Below are 24897 nucleotides of genomic sequence, written 5' to 3' on the forward strand. Positions count from 1 at the left end.
CGTCGTGAGTGGATGTCGAAGACGAAAGGTGGGATCGCTGGCGTTCAGATGCTTGTAGTCTAGTGGTAGTAGCTCTCCCGTCACGAGCGGAAAGACAAACCGAACGCGAGACAAGCCAAAGGGCGGGCAAAGACAGAGAACGATAACGGGAAGCAGTCCAGTGGACGGATAGACGTTTGTATCTCAACTCTGTGGGTTGCCATAAAGAAGGTGTATGTACAAACAATCCATATCGGTGTAACGTGCGCTTTATATGTGGATGTATAGACGCCTGTGTGTTTTTCAACAAACGGGGCACACTTTCGCTTTTCTCAATAAATACATGCATTTGGGTACCTGTAAAAGTTAAGCTGTCGGAAGTGAGGAATGATTGGTTTGTCCGTTGTGTGCCTACCGTGCGTTCTACGGGACATCCGCGTGATCTTGACGTACAGAACTCTGCAGCTGACAAACACGGGGATTGAAAATCCACAGCAGAAGGGCTGCAGACAGTTGACCGCCCAGCATGAGCACTTCTCTGGTTGATGCACGTGACATAGATTTTCAATTTTTTCAAGGCACACTCCTCCTCGCTCGAGAATCAAAGCTTTATCGTGTTGACGCACACTTGCCAATCAGGCTGTAAACACTCCCCCTTTCTCGATCTCTTTCCCTTTGGTGTCAAAATCTTCCTTTCTTTTCACCCTTCCGTTCCCCCACATGTGGTTTCTTTCTTCTCTTTTCAACTCTCTTCTGACTTCTCCGTTCGTGTCCTGCTTCACCGTTCTCTTTGGCGCAATTTGCGAATTCCTCAATGTCACGATTGAAGAAGGAACAAATATGTTTCCTTTTACCCTTTTCTGTTTCCCTGCTCTTCGGATCATTGCATATGTCGACCGTTATCAAACGGTACACGCTTCAAAGAAAAAACAAGTAGACTGTGCACCAAAGTAGGGAGCATCAGAGCGGCTGCTCGTTCCACGGGCCGTACCCCGGCGATACCACGGTTTTTGCTTTTTTGCTACGTCGTCTACGAATTTATCTGCTCCAACACACCGTCACATTGACCTGCGGTAGTGGAGGGCACACGAATGAGCGGTCACAATCGCTGCTGTCTCCTCCGAGTGAAGTATCAGGCTCGCCGCACTCTTTGTTATATTCGCGTGCAGATCGTCAGTTTTCCCAGGTGGAGATACGTGCTTCCAAAGGCATATATGGTCACATGTATCTACCAAATTGAAGTGTACCCGCACTTTGTGCAAACTTTCCGTGATGCCTTATACGCCTAGAGGACAATCTATCTGAAAGGGTCCATTTACATTTCTCCCCGTGCGCGGGGTGAGTGGCAGCGTTACTGTGAGCAGTCTGGTCCTTAGCCCTCTCCCGCGTTACACCGAAACCCCACAGTGACGTGGTTCGGAACCCTCCGCTGCCGTTGCCTGCCTGCTACCATTTGTGTCCTCCAATCCGCGCCACCTTTCATAGGGTCGCTTACGTTCTTTGCGCGGGAAAGTGTCCAGCCAAGCTCGATGTCAAAGCGTCAAGCTCGGAATTTTGCCATGTACGGAATGAGTTTGAGTTCTCAGGGATTCCTGTTCAGTACCTGGTAACAAAACGGGTGAATGAAAAATGAAAACAGCCGCATCTTTGTTAGAACAGTAGTGGCTGACAAACTCTGTTGAGTGGAATCCTGACTGCACTCAAAACTGCTCGAGATAAGACGTACGGTGGACGCGAAGGTCATGCTAGTGAATGTCAATAACACCACCACCACTGTACCCGTTAAATGGTACGGGAAAAGGGTTTGTCTTTCAAACAGTCGTGGGATGGGTGATGACGCGACACACTAATTTTGCTACCTGTTGACGGCGCCATTCTTCGCTTTAGGCTCTGTTTCCAGCAGCGCTAGCGCACGGGGCTACACGATCATCATCACGTGGGGCACCTTTCCACATCACAGTGCCGATCAGACAAACTTCAAGGTGCAAACGTCGCATAGGATATTATAACTCTCGTCTACGTCCGAAATATGAAGAAAAAACGAGACACTGTCGTGGTTGCCCCATGAATACATTCAGAAACGAAAAGCGGCACCGAGGGGGGGTTCAGCTAGCAATTCAACGCACGTCAAATCAGGGACGGTCCACTTGCTTGAAATCACCATGCCAGCGGGTTCTGTGTTCTATGAGTGGGTCGACGTAGTCTGTATGTAGCTCATCATTGATATGCATACCCGTTGCTCCCTTTGTATTCGCGTGTATCCAATCATACTTTTGTGGCTGCCTGGACTATAAGTCGATCAACGTAGCAGTCATGCACATATCGGCAGGGCCGTCTGAAAACCCACAGGTAAAAGCGACACAGCTTCTTCCCCAACATACTGTAGGACCACTCGTGCGCTCGATCCTGTCATGGTTGTGTGGTGGAAATTTGTGCGCCTAGATTTTTGGGCCAGTCACACAGTTCAGTGCTTTTGAGGAAACGTATATTTGACGTGTCGAACCAGATCACCGACGATCTGTTTTCTCGCCGGTTTGTTACACAACGAGCTCTGCCCTTGACAGAAAGGCTCATTCTTGGTTCCGTGTATTCCAAGTTGTCAACTAGCCTCCCTTTCAGGTCGCTTTTCTCGACCGTGGAGATGCTCCAAGACAAATTTGGGACATCTCAGCCACGCGGATTGCTGCATATTCGGTATGGGAGCCTTTCGCCCCACCCATTAATTCTTTTTGTGGCATTGTTCGCCATAGTGCCACATGACAGCTTCGTTGGATTTCGTGGCCACTTCAGTCACTTTGCTGAAGCGAGTGGCGCTCCCCTGGTCAAGTGCTCTTCTCCGGCGGACGCGTCGCCAGTGCAGATATGTACGTGCGAAGTTCCTAGTCTTGGGAAAACCACGGATTATTCGGTGGTCGTGACCAGTCAAAAGAACCAGCTTATGGCCAAGTGCTCCCTGTATGCGAGTACTGTCCCGGTCGATTTGATGAAGACGACGTAGTTTGTCCTGCAGATATGACGGACCCAACAACCTGCGTTAGTCCTTTGGGGACTATACCTCTCGCAGGTCTCTTGAAAGGTGACGGAGCAAGCGATGTCCACTGGAAGCCGGATTTCGTGAATCACGCGGTTGTGCTAACCGTTCCACCAAAGAATCTCCCACCTGTTGACAAGAAATTCATTGTCGGGTGCACTGAGGTGGCTCAGGGCTACTGTCTTCTTCATATTACGCTCTCTGCGGGGACTTCTTCTACGGACAATCAAAGTGTTTCTTGTGCTTATGGTAGTGCTAGTAATGAGCAAGTTCAGAAGGTGACAATAACACCAAAAAACCCAACGTTTACTCTTAATTGTAGCACAGATGGAACTATGCAACCAACAAGCTTCACTACAAACTACTGTGCGGATGCCGATACGGTACAGGACGACTGTACTCAGAAGTACGCAAGCTTGTTAGACGGTTACAGTAAGACGTGGTGGCATGTTTCCCAAACACAAACAAGTAATCAGGCGACGCTGACAATCCCGGCGGATAAGTTCCCTGAAGCCGAGACGAAATTGGGGCTTGGTTGCAAGGCTACCACGCCACTCTCAAATTCGACTACCTGTAAAGTGGAGCTCACAATCACGCGGAATAATTCAAGTTCAGTGTGGCGTCTTTCCCTGAGTGTGACGGCTTTTTTGGCTTTGACTGGGGCTCTTCCCTTCTTAATGTAAGCCGAAGCGTAGCGTCCACGCGCTGTGACTGTGTGTACGTGTGGGTGGGTGGTGTCACCGCCGTGAAGAGATTATGGTGTGAACCCAACTGAATGTGATCAAATGGATAGTGGACTGTATTCAGGTTCTTTTCTCCGCGAAACTCGGTGGCGGTCAAAATTTTGAGACCTCGCCCCTCTAAACGGTTTTAACTTGGTCTTGAACGATTTAACTCGCCGAAGTACACTACTGATACATGAATGTAGCATCTGGTGGTGTCCGGCTGGCGAATCCTTTCAGGAAATGAGGGTCCAGAAAGCGATAACGGAGCTCTTGGGATGTTTACATGATTTGGTGAAAAAGCATAGTATGTTTATTCATATAGCGGTTGGAAGTCCGGCTATCGTGGAGGGGCGAAGGCTGGGCTCAGTTTCGCGTACGTTTGCAGAATTGCAAGTGCAGAGTAGAGCTGTAAGTTCTCACATTTATCCCCCCAAATCGAGCCTGCGCTTGCACCCAACGGCCAGACTGAGTCTCATTTCTCCATGACAGCCTGAGTAAGCCAGCCCCGGCCATTCTTGTCTATGACACCGCGGCAATGGTGACTCCCCTGAAAACCCGTGATATAACGACGCGGTAATACGAGCAATCGGCGGCACGCGACCTTGCCTGTTTTCCGGGTTGGAAACAGATAATGCGACCAATTCCGCTCTTGGGGTCCCTTTGCCGAACCTTTGTTCCGGTTTACTTAAAGGTGCGATTAAACCATGTAACATGTACGCTGGGGTGGAACGTTTGACCATGGCACCACAGGGATCATGACCCTGTGGGGCATCATCCACGACTGATATGCAAACTAAAGCTTGACGAATGCTAACGGTACCCCTCGGTGTGAACTCGAACCCGAGTATATCCCAAAGTGTGGCAATGGCTCCACGGTAAAGGAAAGTCCGACCACCATAGCAGTTCGAGTCTTGAGTGAGACATCTTTCTTCTACGGGGACACGGTGTCGGAATGCTACCTGTTTTTTTCGCCTGTCAAAAGGAGAGACGACAGCCCGGTAAACGATTCCGAGAAAACACTACGTAACAGCACCTTATCTGCGGGATGTATATTCAGTGGAAGTTATGTAGAGGCACACAGAACTCCAGAATGTCGCGGACCCTCTCATGCTAAGGGACCGTAAAGGAAATGTTTCCAACCTGCCAGTGACGAGTCCCACGTTGCGTCGTCGATCGTCGTTGGCGATACTGTAGTCCATCCCTGGACACGCGACTGGAAGACACTTTCTCCAGATATCCGATGCCGCGAAATCTTGCGGTGCACAGCAGTCGTTTCTCCGTCTCGTGAGTTTGAGCGGTGCACTGCAAACGCATACGGGCGTTTTTGTGCACAGCCGAAGGGCGGAGTGAAGCAGAAAAGCAAGGGAGTATATTTGAAGTTAAAAACACGTGAAACTCCAGAAAGAGATCGTTGAGTTCGCTGTTTGAAGGAACAACAGACAAAATGAATGCACAAGCGCGACAGATATCGAGAAGGGTCGGTGAGGGTCATGTCTTGTAACTGTTCGCAGCGCACACGACTGCGATTCTGAGGGAAAGCCCGTTGACGTGAAACTGATATTTCTCGTTCGGCTCCTCCTCTTCCTATCATTCCTGATTCCAAACACCCGCAAGCGCCATGTTTTTGTTTCGCTCAATTTGCTTCAACAGACGTTCTCTCGTGTCCAGAGTGTCTTGACTCTCCGTTCCGCGCACTCCTGTCTCCTTTTTAGGGGGGTTGCACGTCGGAGAAAAAAATGACCAGGAGAGAGAAAGTCACGTTACTGTCGTCCTTATCTCTTCAAGCTCCTTTACACATGATCCTGTTTTCTTCGGTTTTGTACTTGCCGCGAGGGACTCCTTCAACGAAAACCGACACATGCGGCAAAAAGGGACAAGACCAGCGATTCTGTGACGGATGCCATCTGCTCCAGTAAATCACTCCTCTTCACGCTAGGCTAGAGGAAACAGAAAGGCATTTTTCCACCCTCGGCTACCTTCTCTTCAGACAAAGAAGGGCGCGGATACGGTCGACTCAGACCGCGGTCGACAAGCCTCAGCGCAGCGGAAAAAAGTCTGCGTACGCGGCTTCTACACCTCACCTCGCAATCTACGTCTGTTCTTCATGTTTCTCTCGAAAACTTCGTCGTTTCTGCTGATCTGTCACTGGTCCAGAAGGATGGGAGACAGAAAACTCCACTTTTTTTGTCCCCTATAGAGACCACGAGCCGTGAAGTTGGAGGCAATCGGGTAGGCTTTCCACTTTTTGGCTTTGTCGGAAGTGAAGATGGAAGATGCTTCTGATGAGCTAGCTTCTGTACAGACACAAGATGACTCTTCTTTCGTGGTCTCTCCGTACTCCGCTGCTGTAGGATCCCCTGCATCGTCCTCCGCTCCTCTGTGTTCCGTTTCTCCTGCTCCGGCGTGCCCGTCCTCTCCGAACTCCCCTCCTTCCGCCTTCTCGGCCTCCCCTTCCGTTTCTTCTCCCTCTCACCCTTCTAAACGCAGCCGCTTTTGGACGTTCGAAGACTCTGGGAAAGCAGTTGTCCTCAAAGCCCGGTCCAGTTTCTTCTCCTTCGCTTCCCCCCTGCTCGCGCACCCGATTCGTCATTTGGATCTCCTTGTTAACGGCCGGCAAGGGAGCGGCCGAAAACTGGCGGGAGGAGACGCCTTCTCGCCTGCCTCGTCGTGCCCAGGATGCACCCTTCCCGTGGCCCGACTCCGCGCGGGAGACAGGGTCGTCGTGGACGGCCCTCCTCACAGCGGGAAGACGCTTCTCCTCAAAGTACGGGAACACAGAGCAGGCGCATTTGAAAAAGCAATGGGCCGCAGCGTAGCTTCAGCAAACACGCGCCTTGCCAATGTCTCCCGTTTGTCTCCCGTTTCCTGCGCCACGCATGCCGTCGCTTGGGGGCCGTTTTCTGCCGCAGCGTAGCCATTTCGTTGCGATTTTAAAGTTTCCCTTGCTCCTCCGCTTTAGACGCGTGCCGGGAAGTTCCCGCCTTCACGACCCAGCTCTTCCTTCTCTTCTTCTTCCAGTGTGCGAACAGTGTCCTCTGCCCGGAGTGCGAAACATCTTTCTTTCAGACGTCTCACATGCTTTTCGATCTGTCAGTATTTTTCCGCCGACTCGAATCGGCTCTTCTTTCTCAGTTCCTCGCTTTTGTTCTGTGTCAGCAGTCGTGCATGCCAGGGAGAATAACGACAAGAGCGCACTTGGCACGTGCGCGTTCTCGCCTCGACGTTTGCTGTTGAAACATATAGCTGCACTGTACGTGCACCGCTGGACTGGGTGTTTTTTCAGCAAATGGCAGCGGAAATAGCGCTTGGATGCTGCCCTCAACCTCTTCTGTCGGACTACGGAAGCCGGGGAAAGGGCCAAGGCGTCCTCGTTGTTGCGTACGGAGGCGATCTGTCTCTTCATGATATTCGAGAGACGATTGAGGACATGCTTACTGCGCGCTTCCAAGTAAGAGACGAGGGCGATGCTTTGGCTGTTGTTCTTTGTCACAGTCGTTTCCCATTCGTCGTGATGTGCTTCTCTCACTTCTGCGGGCCGTTGCCCTTCCATGTATCACAGAGGGTGTGATCTCCTTTCTTATGCACGGGTTTGGATGTCTGCACTCCTTCCGCCGTCCGGGTTGCCCGCCCACGTCTCAGCTTCAGCTCTTCGCCTCTCTTGCTATTCCTGTGCTTTTTGCACTCTTCCGTCCCTGGATCCTCGACTGCAAACTCAGGGCCAGGAAGTAATGGCCACTGTCCGAGCTGTTTTCCGCTCTCGTGCTGCTACTCGTGTTCCCGTCTTTGCGTTCTCTAGCCGGCTGTGCCTCCGGGTGTTTTCTGTCTCCGACGTGGCTCTTCTGATACACTATGAAAAAACCGACAGAGTGTCAGACCCGTTTTTGTGTGCCTTGTTGCTTGCGTTCTGCATCTGCTGCTCTCGCGCCCCGCCTCCATGCCTTTCCTCGTTTCGGTCAGGCCGAACACGGCACCTCGCGGTGGCCTTCTCCGTCGTTTTCCCCTTTTGCTTGTGTCGGAGAGAAGAACAGTGCACGGCATCTCGTGAGCCGCATAGCCGAGCAGGCTCTCCGGTAAGTTCTGTGTCGACTGTCGTCGGAGCCGCCCTCGAGTTCTGTCTTTTGGTTTCGTTTCTGTACGCATGTGACAGCAGTGTGACAGCAGCAGGGAAAAGGTACACCCGCTCATCGAGGGGTTTCCACTCATTTCCACCTGGTGGCTCAAGTTCTGTGAGGAAGCGAGGCCTTTGGTCCTGGCAAACCAAAGAGGGAACAGTTCCCGCCTGCCTCAGTCGTTTTCGGCAGCAATTGCCCCCGACTCTGATAAACTGATCTGCGTGTACGTACGCCACAGTGCTGTTTGCTTTCGTCTGGCGGAGTGCCCACTCCTTGTTAGGTCGGTGACTTTCTCCTTTATTCGATTCCCGCTTTTTGCCTGCTCGGTTTCCCTCGGATGCCTGGCTGTCCTTCACTCTTCACGCTCCACTGTCTGCTGCTTTCTTCTTTCGCTTCTCTGTGCAGACACGTGTTCGTTATCAACGCATACACGCCGCTCCAGCTGCTGCATATTACAAAGTGGCTGCCCTACTTCTTCTCCGTCCACCCCAGCGTTCGAGCTCTCCTCGTCGACGGGGTAATCAAGGGCGTCGCGTCCGCTCTGGCGGAGTCTTCGGCGGGACCTGGGCAAACCTTTTTCGCGTTTAGCTCCCGAAGGCGAGTTCCCGAGGGGAAGCGCATTGAGAAAAGAAAAAGGAAAGCAGACGCAGGTGGCGACGAGATAGACACTTGGAAGAAATCGTCTCAGCCGCGCCACAGTGCTTCTCCGTCCGCTCCGTCTTCTCCGTATTCTCCTTCCTCTCCATCTGTAGATACGAGCGCACAGGCCGTATTCGCCCCTCGAACAAACTCCCCCGCAGGCACTGGGGCTGCCTCCTCGCTCCGGGGACCAACTCACAGCATGCACATGCTCACACTCGCCGTTCAGCAGATCTTGCGGTTACACCAAGAGGAGCGCTTGCTTTTGGTCTACACGAAACAAGTCTCTCCAGCTTCGTCGTCCCTGTCCGAGGGGAAGGAAAAGAGGGAAGACAGGGTCTCATTTCCTCTCTGGATTCCCTGTGTCGTCGCAAGACAGAAGGCGTTGGGCGACCGTGCTGTTCACCGCGATGAGGAATGCAGCTCTTGCTGTCGATACACCTCAGATTCCGCGTTGCATGGGCCACACAAAGGGATGCAGGCGTGCGCCCCAGGAAGGATACCGGAAGCTTGCGTGCAGAGGCGTTTTCCAGGGGCACCTGGCTCTGAGAGCGTCCCGGAAGAAGAATTGCGAATGTGGAAAACGGAGGGTGGAGAAAGGCGTTCTTCGCCGCACGAGCAGATCCTCTCAGATTCTCTTAGCTCGAGCTTGTCTCACAGTCCACAGAAGCCAGCACGCACAAACAACTCCACCGAAGCTTCTGGAGCGACCGAAGGAAGCACAGAAGCCGGTCATGGAAGCACAGCAGAGGGAAAATGCGGAAACGAGGGGACGTGGCAGAATGTCAAGTTTTCTCGTTTCCCTCAGTGCCCCGGTGGAGCATTGCTCCGCATTGTAGCCACTGCTGCCACAGACCCTAGGCCGACGGTTCTCAGAAGCCCTCTTTTGTGCGGAACTCGCCCTAGATGTCAAGTAGCTGCACGGAGCGAAAGAAACGTCGGGCTGAACGAATTACGGAGACACTACCGGGTGTTTCAGTTTCAGCTGGTGCGAGCGGAATCCAGTGTCGCGTGCGAACCTATGGCAATCGAGGGCACAAATGGACAGTTAGGAAAACGTGTATCAGTAGAGGCGCTAGAGGACAAGCTACGCTCACCTGGAACTTTCCTGGCATGTGTGTGTAGTTGCCGTTCTGTCGACGATGCCGGTCGTCGTCACTGTCCGCTTCAACCTGTGTCGGGTCCAGAGCAGAGTGCCCAACCCGGTACACCAGCGAACGCGGCCGGGACGCGCGGCGGTTGCACCAGGCAAATCACTGGCGTCGTAGTTGGAGGGCGGCACGTTGTTAGGGAAGGCGGGATCGAGCGACGCATCGGTGAAAGTGATTGGGAAAGACAAGAGAAATCCCCACGGGCACTGCGGGGAGACGGGCACCACGAAGGGACTGAGAACGCATTCGAACAAGAGGAACGGGAGAAAGACAAACAACACGGCCGCGTTTCGCGAGATATCTCAATCGCACTTCTTCAAGGGAAAGCACAGAGTGTCAAGGAAACCAGGGGAGCGAGCAATGTAGCTGAGAAACCGAGTTGTGCTACCTGTGGCGTTTTTTTCTTTTTAACAAAGGAGGGCCATCGTGATTTCGTGGTGCCTTTGTAACATTCCATCTTCTGAAGACCGAATGCTAGCCATGCCTCTCCTCAGAATTTGTGATCCCTGATGAGACTCTGACCCCTGCCATGGCGGGGCCATTCCTGGCTTCACCACTGGGGCGTCCCTTCTCGTAGAAACCATTTACCTGTTAATATATATAGATGTAGGGAGCAGTGTTTTTCCTGTCTTTTGCACTCTATTCTGCGTCTCTTTATCTACGTGTGGTATCTGACACAACTCGATTGAATGTTCACTGCTGTGTACGAAATGCTAGGCAGCCGATGTGTTACACGATGTGTGTGCAGGATAGTGGTGAAGTTTCGCCCGTCAAACGCCCTAAACGGCGTCAAGTGCCCCAGTCTCTGTGAGACATCTTCCCTTTGTCGCTTCTCTGTCTACCTCCTCGTTCCATTGATACTAGATCAGCCCGCTTTTTCACGTTTCTGTCGGTCGCTGCTGTTTGCTCCAGCCCGCACCGACAAGGAGAGTGGACCGCCTCGACGGTGGCGCGGAGCAGCATACCCTGGACGAGTCTTCTGGGGCATTCCGAAAGTTTCGGTGTTTTCACGGATTCGTGTGGAGCTGCCTGTGACTCAGTCGCGTCTCGAAAAGTGAAGCCACGCTTTCTATGGTGACGGGAGTGTCGACCGGCAAGGACTTCTCTGGAGAGGTATTCTTTTTTTAGCCGGCTCTATTGCTCTCGAGGGTCTCCACGTCACTCCACTATTCCATTGCTTGTTACCGAATGGGCATCGTGTCCTCCTTCTGAGAGAATTCTTTTCCATCTCACCGAAAGGACTGGATGCTGCCGTCCTCTCCTCACGGCTACAGCGAAGGCTGTGTGAGCGAGGCTCGCTGCCGGTACTCTCTTCAAAAGTGCTAAACTTGTCGTAACCAAGGCATCTGAGAAAGCCCCAGACCGAGGCAGACAGGTGAAGCATTCCTTTCATGTGCTTCAGATTTCGGCTACAAATCCGGAGACAAATTTCTTTTTTTGACATACGCAGTTCATACCGATGAAAATCTAGTGGATACAAACCCGCATTTCTCTTTTGCAGTCGAAGGTGTAAGGGGACACAAAGAGGAGGCGCACTTGCGTGCGTGTAACTGTTCCGGCTTGTCCCTTAGATGAAAAACGCCACACACAAACAGGCCCTGGCATCCCGTCAACACAGTACATCCCTTTTTCGACTCTCATAGACGAGTGCAGGAATGCAGTGCACAAAGCAAAACGCTTCACAGCTCCCTGTGGAAATTCTCCAGTTAAAAAAATATCACCCTCTTTCATATCTTGCCCTTCCCCAGCCGAGCTGCTGCGGTCCCATCCGAGTAGTCTGCCATAGCGAGGACTCGAGCATCCCCCCCCTGGCAACCCCTAACAGCCTGCCTTCGACCGCCGTCGAGTCCGGCAGTTGTCAGAGCGTTTTTGAGTGGTCCGCAGACCGAAAAAGAGACAACATGTTACAACCGGGACTAGGATTCGCTCTGAAATCCCCGTACTACACCGAGATGAGACGTGTATTTGGGGCATCCAATGCTTCAGGAGGCGCCTTCTCTGGGTGGGACTCGCTGTGGACGCTCGAAACTTCACACTGATACACAGTGGTGGCTGGGGAGTCGAGCACCCGGGCCGCAAGTTGCTTGTCGATCATCAAGTTCGCCAACGAAATGGGATCCGAGGGCAGGTGTTGGGGTTCGCTCTGAAGGCTCCCTTTGGCGGTTGAGGGACTCTGGTGAAGTTCGCTTGCCGTTCCCAGATTTTTAGACTGTGACTCGAGAAAGCCCGGATACAAAAGGAACTGCAGACTGCTGGCTGTGCCGATACCTGCCACGCCGAGCTGTTGAGGGGCGCTCGCTCTGGAGGAGTGAGTGCTTGAAGGAAGGCTCGGTCGTTCGCCGCTCTGATGCTGCATCTGGGAAATCTGTTGCAGGAGATAGGGGGACGAGCTCTGGGGCACGGCCACATCATATCCGAGCATAACTGGGACCGAAACTCCGCTCGAGATGGACTCTGAATTGCCCTTTTTCTTCACCACTTTCGCTCGACGTGCCACGGTCTTGGCCGGTTTCCGCCCGGACTTTGCCTTCTTTTTGATAGCTCCCGAAGCGCCTTTCGCCTTCTTCCCTTTCGTTCCTTTGACCCCGCTCCCCTTGGCCTTGCCTTTTCTCGCGCCGCCTGCCTTGGCCCCCTTCTTTTTCTTCCCGACAGCCTTCTTCTTGCCTCCTTTGCCCTTTTTCTTCAGTCCCTTCTTGGCCTTGCCCCCCTTCTTCACAACCTTCCGTCGAACGGGCCCTGCAGCCGACGGCGAGCCGAGCTGATTCAAGGGTGACGCCGCCGGGATAATAATGGCTGAGTAAAAAGAGCACACAACGAGGACGTGACAGCTTGACGGGTGAAAACCACAAAACGGCCGTGAGGTACGAAAGGCTCCGCTCAAAAAAGGACTCAGAATATGAACTGGAAAACAAACCGAATCACAAGATCAACAGCAAAGGCAGACATGAATCAGACGCCACGAAGCACTTCAGTCTACCCTTCCATCATTCATCTTGTCTCGCTAGTGCCAGGACGGAGGTCTCCCAACACGAGAGTTTCTCTTGCGTCGTGCCAGCATGCATTGAAATGGGTGGTTGAGAGCAAGGAACCCCCCGTCTACCTCGAATAACTGCGGGCGCCCATTCAGGCTGTTTCGCCTGCCGCTAATGGCACCACTGGTCAGAGAAAAAGATCCGCATTTTAGACACAGCGGCGGGTTTTAAAAGCGTAGGGAGGGCGTGCAACTACTGGGATCCTGGAGTCCTGGATGAGCGGCGGCGCGTCTGCAGTCGGGTCACCGCGTGACGAGCGATAGCAGGACTGCTCCAAAAAGGCACTGGTGACAGACCGGCGAAATGCGCCGAAACAACGGACTCGAGTCTCGCATTTCTCCTCCACTTCACAGAGACACGCCCCCCCCCCCCCCCGGATCCGTCGACTCACTCGGGCCGGGCACACCGGACTCCCGTGCTGCGTTCAGGACGTTTGCTACCTCGAAGCAAAAGTCGCGGAGGACCGCATCGAGCTCGGAGGTGTCGGCGCTCTCCTGCGTGAAACAGAGAAAACAGAAGCGGAGGAGAATCATGGGACGTGACCGTAGTTTCCTCAGGGGCATCCCCCCTGCGCGCTCGTGGGAGAACAGAACCATCCCCTTCCCTTCTCCTGGACTGGCCTTTTCCAACACACGCGGCGCACCCTTTAGAAAAAACACATCCCAATTCCCAGAGAGTGGCCCTTTGGGCTTACGCGGATGGTGCACACAGTCTCAATCGTCTTCACGACCTTCTCGCGTAGCTCGTTGAGGGAGTCCTCCGCACTGAAATATGAGAACACACAACGACAGAAAAGGTGACACACGGTGCCTTAGGGTTGCACAGCAGCAAACTCAAAACAGATACCTAGAGGGAAAGACGAGTTGCGCAGGGGGAAACGGGGCACTGAAAAGTCGCATACCGCCCCTCGCCTCTGTCTCGAAGGTGCGTGGAGGGCGGAGACTGAAGCGGAGTGGATGGTGGCCTCTCCTGCTAAGTGCTTGTCGACAGCGAGCTGTGAAGCACAAAGCTTCTCCCACGGAGCAGGAGCAATGATCCGCAACAGGAAATGCCGCCTACATTTTCGACCCTTTTTCGAGGGCCATGTTCTTCTTTTTCAGCTCAGCCGTCTCGTACTCCAACTGCAACTGGAGCTGTTCCAAGGCCTCGTTCTTCTTTTCAAGTTGATTCTCTGTTTCAAAGAGTCGGATGGCTTGGATGCGATTCGTCTCCTGAAATTCAGTGAGGGCCTCGTCTAAATGTTCGTTTTGCTCTTCCAGCGCCGCTTGTTCGGTGCTAACATAATCGGCACTGGTGCACAAGAAGCACTGCCAATTGCGCATCCATCCCTTTGACTTCTTCGCGTCCTGACTGGTTTTTGCATTCTCGGACAAAGTCGCTCTGTCCATCTTTTTGGTGGCCGACCACGCCCGGTTGGGGTCCGACGGAAGTCTCGACACCTGCCCTGAAGGAAGTCCCGACCCCCTTCCCACGATTCCCGCGAATTCCTGCTTGTGAGTGTGGTTTGCATCCGTTCGCCGTGCAATTCCAAAGATCGTCTTTTTCCGATACGGTCTCTTCACTCGGCCCAGCACTTCGTCAGCCCCGTACACCGAACGACCGTAGGAACTGTTGCGGACGTCCTTTGGACCTTCTTCTATGGCTAAAACTTCGTAGCTTCTGTGTTTCAGGATCTTGTTGCGCGGAAATGCATACTTGAACTTGCTCGGGATCAGAGGATGCAGCTCGCCTGCAAAGTGCGGAGCCGCGGGCGCGCTGTAGCACCCCGCGTTCCCGCAAGGCCCCGAGGAGCAAATGGGCGTGTCATAGCCTGTGCCTGACAAACTTGTCCAGCCTTGTCCTCTTCCTCCATCAGGGGAGGAGCCTGAACTTTGCGAGCTCGCACGGAACGCGCCCGACGGCGACGGCGTGTAGATCGGCGCGAGCTGGTTCAAACTCGTGGTCGTGGGGATACACCCCGCAGACTGCGTATACTGGTAAGTATACGGAGCAGCGAAGTTGGACGACGGATCTGCCATTGACGCAGTTGGGGGGATCGTCTGGACGCTTCCTCCAGGTGAGTGGTGTTGCCACGCGGCGCTGTCTGCCCTGGTCGGGGGTCGGGCGAGCGCACGAAGTCTTCACAGAACAAGGATGTGCAGTCGGAGGCAAAAGACCGGCGGTAGCGCAGGAGTGCCTCACGCGGTCATTTCATATCAAGCAAGAACGAAAAAAGGCAAGCAACTCCAATACAAGATGCTCGCACAAAGGTCTTCACGGCGGCGAGCATCCCTTGCTGCTGGCTTGAGTACACAGACATACACAGCTGGATGCACTGAAACCTTTCGCGGTCCGTGGCAGCAAACAGAAAAGACACTGGCGTGGCGAAACCAGCCCTCGGCTACTAAAAATGGCGTTCCCGTGCCTGCCGGGTTTGGACAGAGAAGCAAGGGCCAGGCAAAGTGAAGCCGGCAACAAAACAGGCAGACTCGAAACACATAGAAAGCGTTCACCAAACACAAAGCTAGCCGTCAGGCCTCGATATCGTCCGCGATAGCGTCGCTGGCCCGCGCGGGTAGGGAAAACAGCCGCGGTCACAACCGAGAGGCGCAACAGAATTACTTGCTCCTGAAGAAAATTCAAAGGCCTTTCTCTCCCCCCGCAAAAATCTCACAGACTTGCATTCCTCAGCTGAGCGCTTCCATTCCTACAAAGCAACAACGGGCAACGAGCCCCGCAACGGCGAGGGAAGAAGTTCGTGCGCGACGCGATGATGTCGCGTGTCGCTAGCAGTTCCGCGAAAGGGGGACTCCTCTCTGAGTCCTCGACGCAGGCCGCCCGCGTAGCATGGCAACTGTGCGGACAGGCTGGCACGCAGGGGTTCTTTTCACGGGGTTCCAATTTGCTGTGGGTCTTTGAATCCGTCGTCTCAGCGCGTTCACTGCGGCTATAATGGTGCCTGTGCGCATTCGCGGATGTCCCTTGCAACTTAGACACGGGGTTCGAAAGCGACCTGCGAAAACAACGTGCAAGCAACACTCGCGCAAAAACGGAAGGCGTCCCGGCTGCGAGACTACATCCGTCCAGCGCTATGTCGCCGCAGGAAAGGTAGCCATTGATCGAGCAACGGGAGTCCCAACGTCGACAGACATGCGAACCGCCGTGAGTCATTTAGCGAGAACAGCCAGTCGCATCGTTTCCCATGCATTGCTCGCACATTATCAAAGAGCGAGCAGAGTAGAGTGGGTGAAAGCGCCGCGAAATTGGCTTGTCATTGGAAGAATGCAGACACACACGAGTACCGAGTGCAAGAGCGGAGCGCGCGTATCTCGCATGTAGCTTGAGTCACGCGTGCACCAGACGGTCGACATTGGCACGAACAGAACCGGCAACTCGCCACTCTTTTGTCGTAACACCGGTATGGTTACAACAGCTACTTGTGTAGCTAACGTTACTCCGACCACGATGAAGACAGGGGGGTGTGGTTTGTTGTTTGAGCAACGCTTCTAATGTACATGTTTGGATCAAAAGGCAGCCTTCTTCAGACCCACATCAGACGCGATCCACAACCGCAGCGGAGGAAGACAGCTGACCGCACAACCGCAGGTACACTCTTCATCGAAAAATCATGTGGCGACACTCCCTTTGTGGAAATTATTTTCAGCCGTGTTGCTCTTCTGGCTTACGGGCTCCATGTGGCTGCCTTCTCACGGTCGCGTCATTGTTGGTATTAAACCCGTTGTAAATCTCTGCATACATGGAACTCCCAACTGATTCCCATTTTCTCGTAGGGGGCATTGTCATGTAGCAATGGGGATCAGGTGTGCAAGTCTTGAGGCGCGTCAATGGTAAGACAAGGACTTCCAGAATACCGTCGCGGGAGCTACATGCGGAAATCCCGTGATAATTGAATAGGCAAGCTAAGTCAGCGCGTTCGGTTCCACCGTGCTCTTTGAACCTCCCGTGAGCCTTCGGACACAAGAAGGAATTCTCCTTGATACACGACATTCCGTTTGCTTGGCTCTGCTCCTGAAGGACCCCGCGAGGCTGCAAGCGTGTGGATGAGATATAGAAGCAACAGAATTCACAGGACAGACGGAAGAGGAGACACAGTAGATGAGGAATAAGGAGATAGGAGAAAGCATGAAGAGAAGCACGTGGGGAGGAGAGAAAAACCAGCGAAGAACATAAGAGGGACACAAGAAAAACGCGAGCAATAGATGGCAGTGGGACGACATCGAAACCACAGGATGATCGAAAGGAGAGTTAGCCATGCCAGTCCGATTATCTTGCTTAGCTGGAGATGTTCTGCAAGCAGCGATGGGATGCTTTTCTGCCATTCGGGGCAGTATTTTCCCTTCACAAGACGCAGACAACATCATGCGTTTCGTCTCCTCTACTACCCCCCGCCTCAACATGCGTCTTCCGGTAGTTCTCCACCTGTGGCGAAGACGCTCCCCCTCGACGAGAGCGGGGAAAGATTGAGGGAACATTTCTTGCTCTCCTTTACCTTCTTTTATCTATCGTCAGTCCCTGCGACGTTCTCGGGGAATATGCAGAAGAGCATGTGTGACGCAGGGAGATGCAGTAGCGTCGCAACTGTTCCTTTTCCTCCATTTCATGCACCACAGAACCGAAGAGGGCGGCCCCTCTGAACACGTAGTGTCAGCCATGGGGTAAGATTACAGCTCCAGCCTGCCCCGGGCAGTCGCAAGACTACGCGTCGATTTCCCCCCCCCCCCCCCCCCCTTCCCCCCGTACCGCCCAAACAAACCTCCAGACGACTCGAGGACTGCACCAGGGCTCCAAAGGAACACGAGAGTGTTCTGGAGAGAGGGCAGATGCCGTGGCAATTAGTGAGTATTAGTTCCATTAGAACTTCAAGAGCCGCGCGCAGGATTGGGATTCTTCATTTGGCTATGGTCTAGGTCACCCCCTCACATACTGGCATAATGACTTCGTTCCAAGGTACGACCGCCCCGCAGCGCATCCACACAGCCAACAGTTCTACCCTGAGGCAACGGGGTTCGGAAGTCGTTTTCCCAAGAACTAACGCCATCTCCTATTTCCTCGTACCATAAATGTGAAGGAACCTGGGAAGAAGATTCACAGTAACGTATAACTAGCGAGAGGGCCAGTCCACAGGAAGACGGGGCACATGACAAAAACGGTAGAGAGACATGAGAATAACTAATAATGCTCGAGGGAGGCATCTGCCTGTCTGATATCACGTTAGCAAAAAGCCGCTTCCCCGTTACATGGCTAGCACCCTGTCGTAGACTGCGCTGAAGAGGACAATTTCCACGCAGACATGTCCTCGGGGTGTGAGTTTCCCGCCTTTGGCGGTGGGTTTACTCTGGAAAGTCCCGTGTCTAAGCTTGTTGGGGCCACCGTGCTAAATGCGTTTGGAGGGAAGGCGCGAAGAGGGTAAAACGCCAAGGTTGCGGTGCATAGGGAAGGTCTACTACTGAGGCCATTAACACTCGTCTCCTGACCGGAGACGAGGTCACTCCCCTAGGATCTTACTCCTGCCTAAGCACCTGAGCAAAATACTGCATGAATGCGTCGCTTTCTGAAGTGATTTCGCTAGCATCCGCCATCGAGAGACCAGTTTAGCCTTGGTAACTTTTCTGGAAACGGCCTGCTGTCCGTTCGTGTCACGTGTGTCACCTTTGCTTGCGGTGGTGTGCCCAATGAGGACGCTGAGACGGCATTGCCGCCTTGGAGCCTCCTCGTGCCAGGCAGAGCTGCAGCGAACAGAAATGCCCACGGACACCCTGGCCCACTTCGTACATTTGTATCGTACCGTATCGGGCTACTATCAAGGAAACGGGTCGGCCGTTGGGGTGTTGGAGCTCTTAACCGCTCTCTGTCCTTGCTCAAAAGTACTCCGTCAGCAAACAAAAAATAAACGGTGAAGCGGACGAATTCGAAGGGCTTTGGTACATGCATGGAAATCTAGTAGCTTATATACAGGACGCAAGTGTTACAGAACGGCGGCAGTGTGCGACTGATTGGGCTGCGCTCTTTGGGAAACTCTTGAGAGATTCTCTTCTGGCCTCTCAACCGACATTCCTTAGAATCCAGGGACTTTGGAACACTTGGCGCACTTCACAAGTGTAAAACAGAGGCAACCATGTCAGTCATGACACAGTTCCCTGGTCCAAGCTCTCGACACGGAACGGATCTTCCACGAGTGTGACCAGGCGTCCAGAGAAAAACGCCCTGCTTCGGTGGAATACCTATATACCAGATCGACGCGAGGGAGCCAGGAGCCACCGCAACTCCGGAAGCTTCTGCTTACTGCAGTCGTGTTTCACGAAAAAACTCGTATACTTCCTCAGCAGTTCTCTGCCCACATGTGCAGTGTGAAAAAGAAGCCTGGAAAAGAACGCTCATCTACCCAACCAGTCCAGTACCCACCAGACACTTGACTAATGCTTCGGCGCGGGCAATGGAACTGGGAAAATGCCGACGGGAATGGAGGCGTTTGAGACTAAATTCTGCGAGGAGGTTTGCGAGAAAAAGAAAGTGGAATGCTCCCTTCTTACGGATGCGGCAGTGGGCTTCTTTTGGCGGGGAAGGGACACAAAAAAACGAATATACATCAGCTGAATTTTTCGGGCGCGGGGCAGTCGGGCGACTCGAAAAGGCAGAAACGCTGCGGTCGATTTTTCTTGCTCCACTTTTCTCCCCCCTCTCTGGCGCATTTCACCGGACGCGTTCAAGACCAGGGCCAGTTCTCTTCCTTGTTCTTTTGGGGTGTTTCGATTTCTCCCTGCATCTCCGTCTCATTTTTCGTCAAAATCTTGGTGACGCAGGGGGACATCCTGAGAAGCACATGTTCGCTCCCAGAATCCGTCCCTACGGCGCTATCAACGCGACTCGTCAGTGTCGGATGCGAGCCGGTTGCAGAACCTACCATATCCTTCTCTCCTTTCTTTTCTCTTTCAATCTCGTTTTTTCTGTGTGTGCCCATTCCCGCCTTTTTCACCGATTCCCCGTTTTTCTCTGTCTCCAGACTCGCTCTGGCCGTTCCCCATACATCCATTGTATATAGGGCGGAGTCGTCTGACCAGAAACGCCGTGTTTGGTTTCTGCTCCTCCAAGTTTCCCCGTTTCCCAGCATACGGAGAACGCTGGGGTTTCACAGCACCCTTTTCGATTCCAGCAGTTGGTAGGCTTCTGCTCTCGTCTTGCTTCTCGCTTTTCTCCAGTCAAAAAGACACTCCATCTTTGTTTCCACCTGTCAAGTCGAAGGCCGACGGACGTTGTTGCTAACGAATTTCGCTTGTGTCTCTTGAATTCGGTCTCTGCCGACTCTGTTCTCAGCACGCCGCGTTGCGCTTCCTGCGTTGGTCTTCGTCGCCCCCGTACTTTCTATCCTACCGCCTCTCAAGTCAAAGCAGCAGCGGAGACTCTCGTGAAACCTTTCCTACACGCCGTTCGGATGCGCCCCTGTGAATGCATTCCGGCCAGATTGCTTCATTTTCTCGAACCCTGCACGCGTCTCGCTTCTCTTCCAGCACTGGGCAGACCGTGGAGAGACCGAGCAGGGAATCCGGCTCAGCCGTTTGCCGTAGCCCTGGCCGCAGAGTGCCTCGTCCCTTTTCGTGACTCCTCGTCCCCCGCTCGGAAATCTTCGACCGTCCACCTTTCTTTCCTGTCTTGAATGCTTTCTCCTTCTCGCTTCTTTCCTTATCTCCGTCTTGCGCTGAACAGCTGCTTCTCTGCCGCTGTAGAGCGACTGCTGTTTCGTCCAAGAGTCCCCTCGGCTGTTCCAAGTCGCGTGCCCCATTACACCCTTCGCGTCTGATTTCTCTTTTCTCTGCGGCACGTCTTTGCTCGCAGCCCACACCCCTTTCTTCCCTCGCTGTTTTCGGTCTCTTTCTTCTTTGCTCGTGCCTGTCCCTTTCGTCGGCTTCTTCCGCTGCATCGCGTCCGGCCTTTTGTTGGGGCGCTGTCGACGCCATCTTCCGTTCAGGATGTCGAAAGACACGCGAGGAGAGGTGATGGCTGCCTCCGCCGGAGCCGCACCTGCTGACGCGGAGGGGGAGGAAGGACGTTCCTACGTCTTTCTGCGTTCTCTCTCGGGCAGCAAAATTCACACGATTCAAGGAGAAATTATGCAGAAACTGGAGGCGATCATGGTCGGCCAGAAGGGCGCCGAAGTCGGCCCCGACGAAGCAACAATTCAGGAAGACATGACGATCTTGAATGAGTATGTATGGCACCTGCTAACCCAAGAGGTCGCCAGCCAGGGGAGGTTGAAGAAGGAACTCGCCGAGTTCCTTCAGACCAATGTAAGTCCAGATGAGGCGGCGGGAAAGTGATTCCGGTTCCCTGCGCGTTCGCTCTCTTTTGCTTCGCCACGCACTTTCCTCTTTGTGGTATGGCTCTTGCCTCGCGCCGCCCTCAGCTTCACCTTTCTGGCCGGCCCTGCTGTTCTCGCCCCCCCTTTCTCTCCTATCTATCTATATCTATATATGTTTGTCTATATCTACATCTATATGTATATCTATATCTATCATATTTTTATCGACATCTGTCTATCTCTGCACACGTAACGAGAGATGATATGTAGCGCCCTGAACGGTTTTAGCACCTGATGGCGTTCTCTCTGTGCGTCTGGTTTCCCAGGGTGCGCATCTCGGAGTTCTATCACCCTCTCTGTCTCTCTGTCTTTCTCTCTCTCTCTGTCTTTCTCTCTGTCTGTCTTTCTCTCTCTCTGTCTGTCTCGGCGCTTTCCTTTGGGCACGCACAGGTGCGTATACATGTCTCCGTTTCCATGGCGCTTGGTCGGTGGACTGTCGCTGCGTGTTTTCTGTCCCAGACCGAAGAGTTCGTTTCGTGGCTAGACACATTGCTGGCTCGCCACGACCCCGAAGCGTCTGCCTCGGCCGAGGAGGGCGCTCTCGACGGAGCGGAGACCCCGCCGTCTGTGCGCGCGCACAGTGGGGACAAGAAGGGCCGCTACAGGTCGGACGTTTCGCCTCTCTCTCGCGACGAGTCTCGCCACGGCCGGAGCTCTCGGCGAAGCGCCGAGTCTTCCGACCGGTACAGGTCCCGACACCGCGCATCGCGCCACTACGAAGACTGCAAGCGAGAGGACAGGCACCGAAGAAGGCATGAAGAGAGTCGCGAAGACAGGCACCGGAGTCGGCGGAGACGGGACTACGACGACCGCAGCCGCAGCCCGTACTCGCGAAGAGACAAGGACTACCACCGGAGCCCCGACCAGTACCACAGCTCGAGTCATCCTCGCGGGAGACACGAAGACGACCGCGAAAGCTCCCGAGTGGCGCATGCTCGTGACGGAGACGGCCGAGCGGGACGGTTGATCGGGTTGGCGGTGAAGCAGGCAACCGGCGCGGTGCGCCGGAGCGGAGGCGCGGAGCGCTCAGACGCGCTGCAGGGACACGCCTTCCCAGCGAGCGAAGACTGCCGCGGGATGAGCAGGCGGAGTCGTAGCCGGAGCGCAGGCCGCGTCCGTGCGATCGTCCTGGTCGACGAGCGGGGCGCAGTTCGAGGCCGCGGCGAGAGCGCAGAAGAGCGGCGCGATGACGCGGCCCGGGACGGCGCGCCCCAGGCCGACGTGGCGGGGCTCAACGGCGAGGCCGCTGCAACCGGGAAGACGAAGGCGATTCTCAGGTGAGAGCATGTGGGCGACAGAGGATCCGGGAAACAAAGACAGTCGAGGTCAAACGTCAACTTTGAGCTCGATATCTATACCTGCAGGGCGGGGGGAGACCGTGACCAAGCGGAAAGGGCCGGGGGCGGGAGGCAAAATTAATTCGACGGCCTCTTAGTCACACCTTTCAGAGCCAGACGCACCTACATGTGGGACGAGGAAGTAGATCGCGGAGGCTCTCGTGGGAACTTCCGAACTCGTTACAGTTCCTGGGACAAAGAAGTGACCGCTTCTTGCGCGGGAAGAAAAGACTCGGAGGAGCTCGGGGGAAGCGTGCCAAGTAGGGAAGCAAACAGAGCCCAAGAGCGAGGAGCGACGGCGCGGGGTGTGCGAATCAGGAAAGGCCCGCGTGTCTCGGAAGTGGACGAACCTTTCCACGGCTGCTCTAAGGACTGGAAACCGGTGAAATCGGTGTGGCGGTTTGGGAGGCGACGAGCGGCGTGCCGTCTTTTCTTTCCACTGGAGTTTTGCGGCGAACGGGAAGCGCGACTGCGCACGCGGTGCGCACATCCCCTAGAGCCGTGATCACCCGTTCTTTCTTCTCACTTGTCGCTGCACAAGGACCAACTCTCGAGGTTTCTGCCTTCCCGTGTGCGTTCCGCAGACCCAACCCGCGGTACGCAGCGGGAGGCGGGGCAGGCTCTCCGGCCCTTCTGTCCGACCGGCGTCCACCGTTCCTTTCTTCGCCCAGCCACCCAGCGGGCGCGGCGAGGCCGGGCGCTGGGTTTCCGGGGTCTCCGCACGACGACCTTTCTCGCCACCCTCACGGCTCCAACGCGGGATTTGGAGAGCCGTATCAGCCCTCGTACGGCGCGTTCCCTGCCTCTGGCGCCGAGATGGACATGGAGATGGGCGTGCCCGGCGCCCCAGGCGAGGGCTCCTACGCGCCTTTCCCCACGCCAGCGAACACGGAAGAACAGCTGGACCTCAACCGAGGCGGCGCTGCCTTCCTCGCCGTTGGGGGCAGCGCCGGGCCAAAGGCCGTCGCCCCTGGCCTCGGTGGCGGAGACCCCGCAGGCGCGCAGCCCTTCGCCCCTGGCAAGGTGAGGCTCCGTTGTGGTCCGCGCCGGGGAGGTGTGCGGCGGAGACGCGGATCGCCATTTTTAGTTCTCCACACTGCCTGGCACGAGTTGTTGAGTCTGCCTGTGCGTCGGCGTGGGTGTAGGGGACGCCGCACTGTTTCCGTCAGCAGCGAAATATCGCGCAAAGAGTTGCTGTTAGAGGAGGATGGCGGTCTGTTGAGCTGCCGTTATTACACCGGACGATTTCTGGGGGGGGGGTTGAGGGGCGAACTGGTGGTGTCCTTGTCTCGCATTTGAACCGCGCGGGTATCCAGGAGAGCTCTAGTGCCCTGAGGTGACGGGTGTGCCTCTTCTGAAAAACAGGTGCGAAAACGTTGTATCAAGTGGCCCAGGTGCCCGTTCGGAGCGAACTGCATGTACATACACCCGACAGCCAAGTGCACCAAGTGGCCCCGGTGCGCCTTCGGCGACGCTTGCTTCTACTGGCATCCGGCGGTTATGTGCAAATTCGGTACGTCGTGGGCGCTTCGCGCCTCTGCGCTCCGAGCTGTCTCAGCTCCGTACACAAAAAAGCGGGAAAAGATCCGCACTCTCTCCACGCGTACAAAAGGACGCGCAGGGCGTTCTCCGTCGATTTTCGTCGACGAGTACTCACGCTGCTCAAGGCAACGGCGGCAACTACCGCCAGACGCAGTCCTCAGCCTAACTGTGCACATGTATGTATGTATCTATATATATATATATATATACATATACATATATATATATATATATAATATGTATATATATATATATATACATATACATATACATATACATATATATATATATATATATACATATACATATACATATATATATATATATATAATATATGTATATGTATATATATACATATATATATATATATACATATATTATATATATATATATATATATTATATATCTATATCTGCATGAGAAGCACGCGGGTGCAGGTGCACATGTGTCTGCGGGGGGGAAAAAAAAGGCCCACGTGAATTGTAAAACACACAGCACCGGGACGTTTTCTGGTATGTCTAACCCCCGAGCTCGGGAGATGACCAAGGCTCCTGATTCTGACGATCAGCACATGGGGGAAATGACTGGAGAAGATAAACAAACAGGCGCGATTCGGGAAGAGAACGGCAGCACTTTGGGCGGAAGAGAAGCAAACGCACAAGCATTCGTCCGTTCATCGCGAGAGAGAAATATTTTCCCCAAGGCCTCTGAAAGAGAAACGCGGGACACCGAACGCATTCTGTGTTCCCTTCCTTCCGTTAGACACACATCCACACGCACAAGGAAAAGGAATTGGAACAGGCAGCCAAGAAGTCGATTTGCGGTCTCCACATAAGAAGCAATTTCGAACCTCTTTTCGAAGCTTCTTCCTGTTCTCGAACGAGAAGCGAAATGCAACACCCACCAAACTCGCAATGGAGAATTGCCGCTTCCTCGCAGGAGCCGGCCTTTGCTCTCGTCCAAATGGGTTCGCCGTTTGTCTGCTGACATGTCAGT

The 24897-nt window shown here is 54.1% G+C and overlaps 4 protein-coding genes across 4 annotated transcripts; 3 read left to right on the forward strand and 1 right to left on the reverse strand.

Moving 5' to 3' along the window:
- Positions 1–2991: 2991 nt before the first annotated feature.
- On the forward strand, positions 2992–3693 carry NCLIV_053310 (SRS domain-containing protein; the record flags this gene model as incomplete). The annotated part of the gene is made up of 1 exon (XM_003884884.1): positions 2992–3693. The coding sequence occupies one exon, from the start codon at positions 2992–2994 to the stop codon at positions 3691–3693; it is 702 nt and encodes a 233-aa protein (XP_003884933.1).
- A 3328-nt stretch (positions 3694–7021) lies between these two features.
- NCLIV_053320 (conserved hypothetical protein) lies at positions 7022–10086 on the forward strand (the record flags this gene model as incomplete). Its single annotated transcript, XM_003884885.1, has 3 exons — positions 7022–7183; positions 7693–7805; positions 8253–10086. The coding sequence occupies 3 exons, from the start codon at positions 7022–7024 to the stop codon at positions 10084–10086; spliced, it is 2109 nt and encodes a 702-aa protein (XP_003884934.1).
- A 1493-nt stretch (positions 10087–11579) lies between these two features.
- NCLIV_053330 (conserved hypothetical protein) lies at positions 11580–14687 on the reverse strand (the record flags this gene model as incomplete). The annotated part of the gene is made up of 4 exons (XM_003884886.1): positions 11580–12430; positions 13061–13163; positions 13364–13433; positions 13729–14687. The coding sequence occupies 4 exons, from the start codon at positions 14685–14687 to the stop codon at positions 11580–11582; spliced, it is 1983 nt and encodes a 660-aa protein (XP_003884935.1).
- Positions 14688–20633: 5946 nt separating this feature from the next.
- Positions 20634–24321, forward strand: NCLIV_053340 (putative zinc finger (CCCH type) protein; the record flags this gene model as incomplete). The annotated part of the gene is made up of 4 exons (XM_003884887.1): positions 20634–20951; positions 21482–22299; positions 22944–23382; positions 23725–24321. The coding sequence occupies 4 exons, from the start codon at positions 20634–20636 to the stop codon at positions 24319–24321; spliced, it is 2172 nt and encodes a 723-aa protein (XP_003884936.1).
- Between the last annotated feature and the right edge of the window lie 576 nt (positions 24322–24897).

The sequence above is a fragment of the Neospora caninum genome, chromosome XI, assembly GCF_000208865.1.
Source record: "Neospora caninum Liverpool complete genome, chromosome XI".
In the NCBI taxonomy this organism is placed as follows: Eukaryota; Apicomplexa; class Conoidasida; order Eucoccidiorida; family Sarcocystidae; genus Neospora; species Neospora caninum.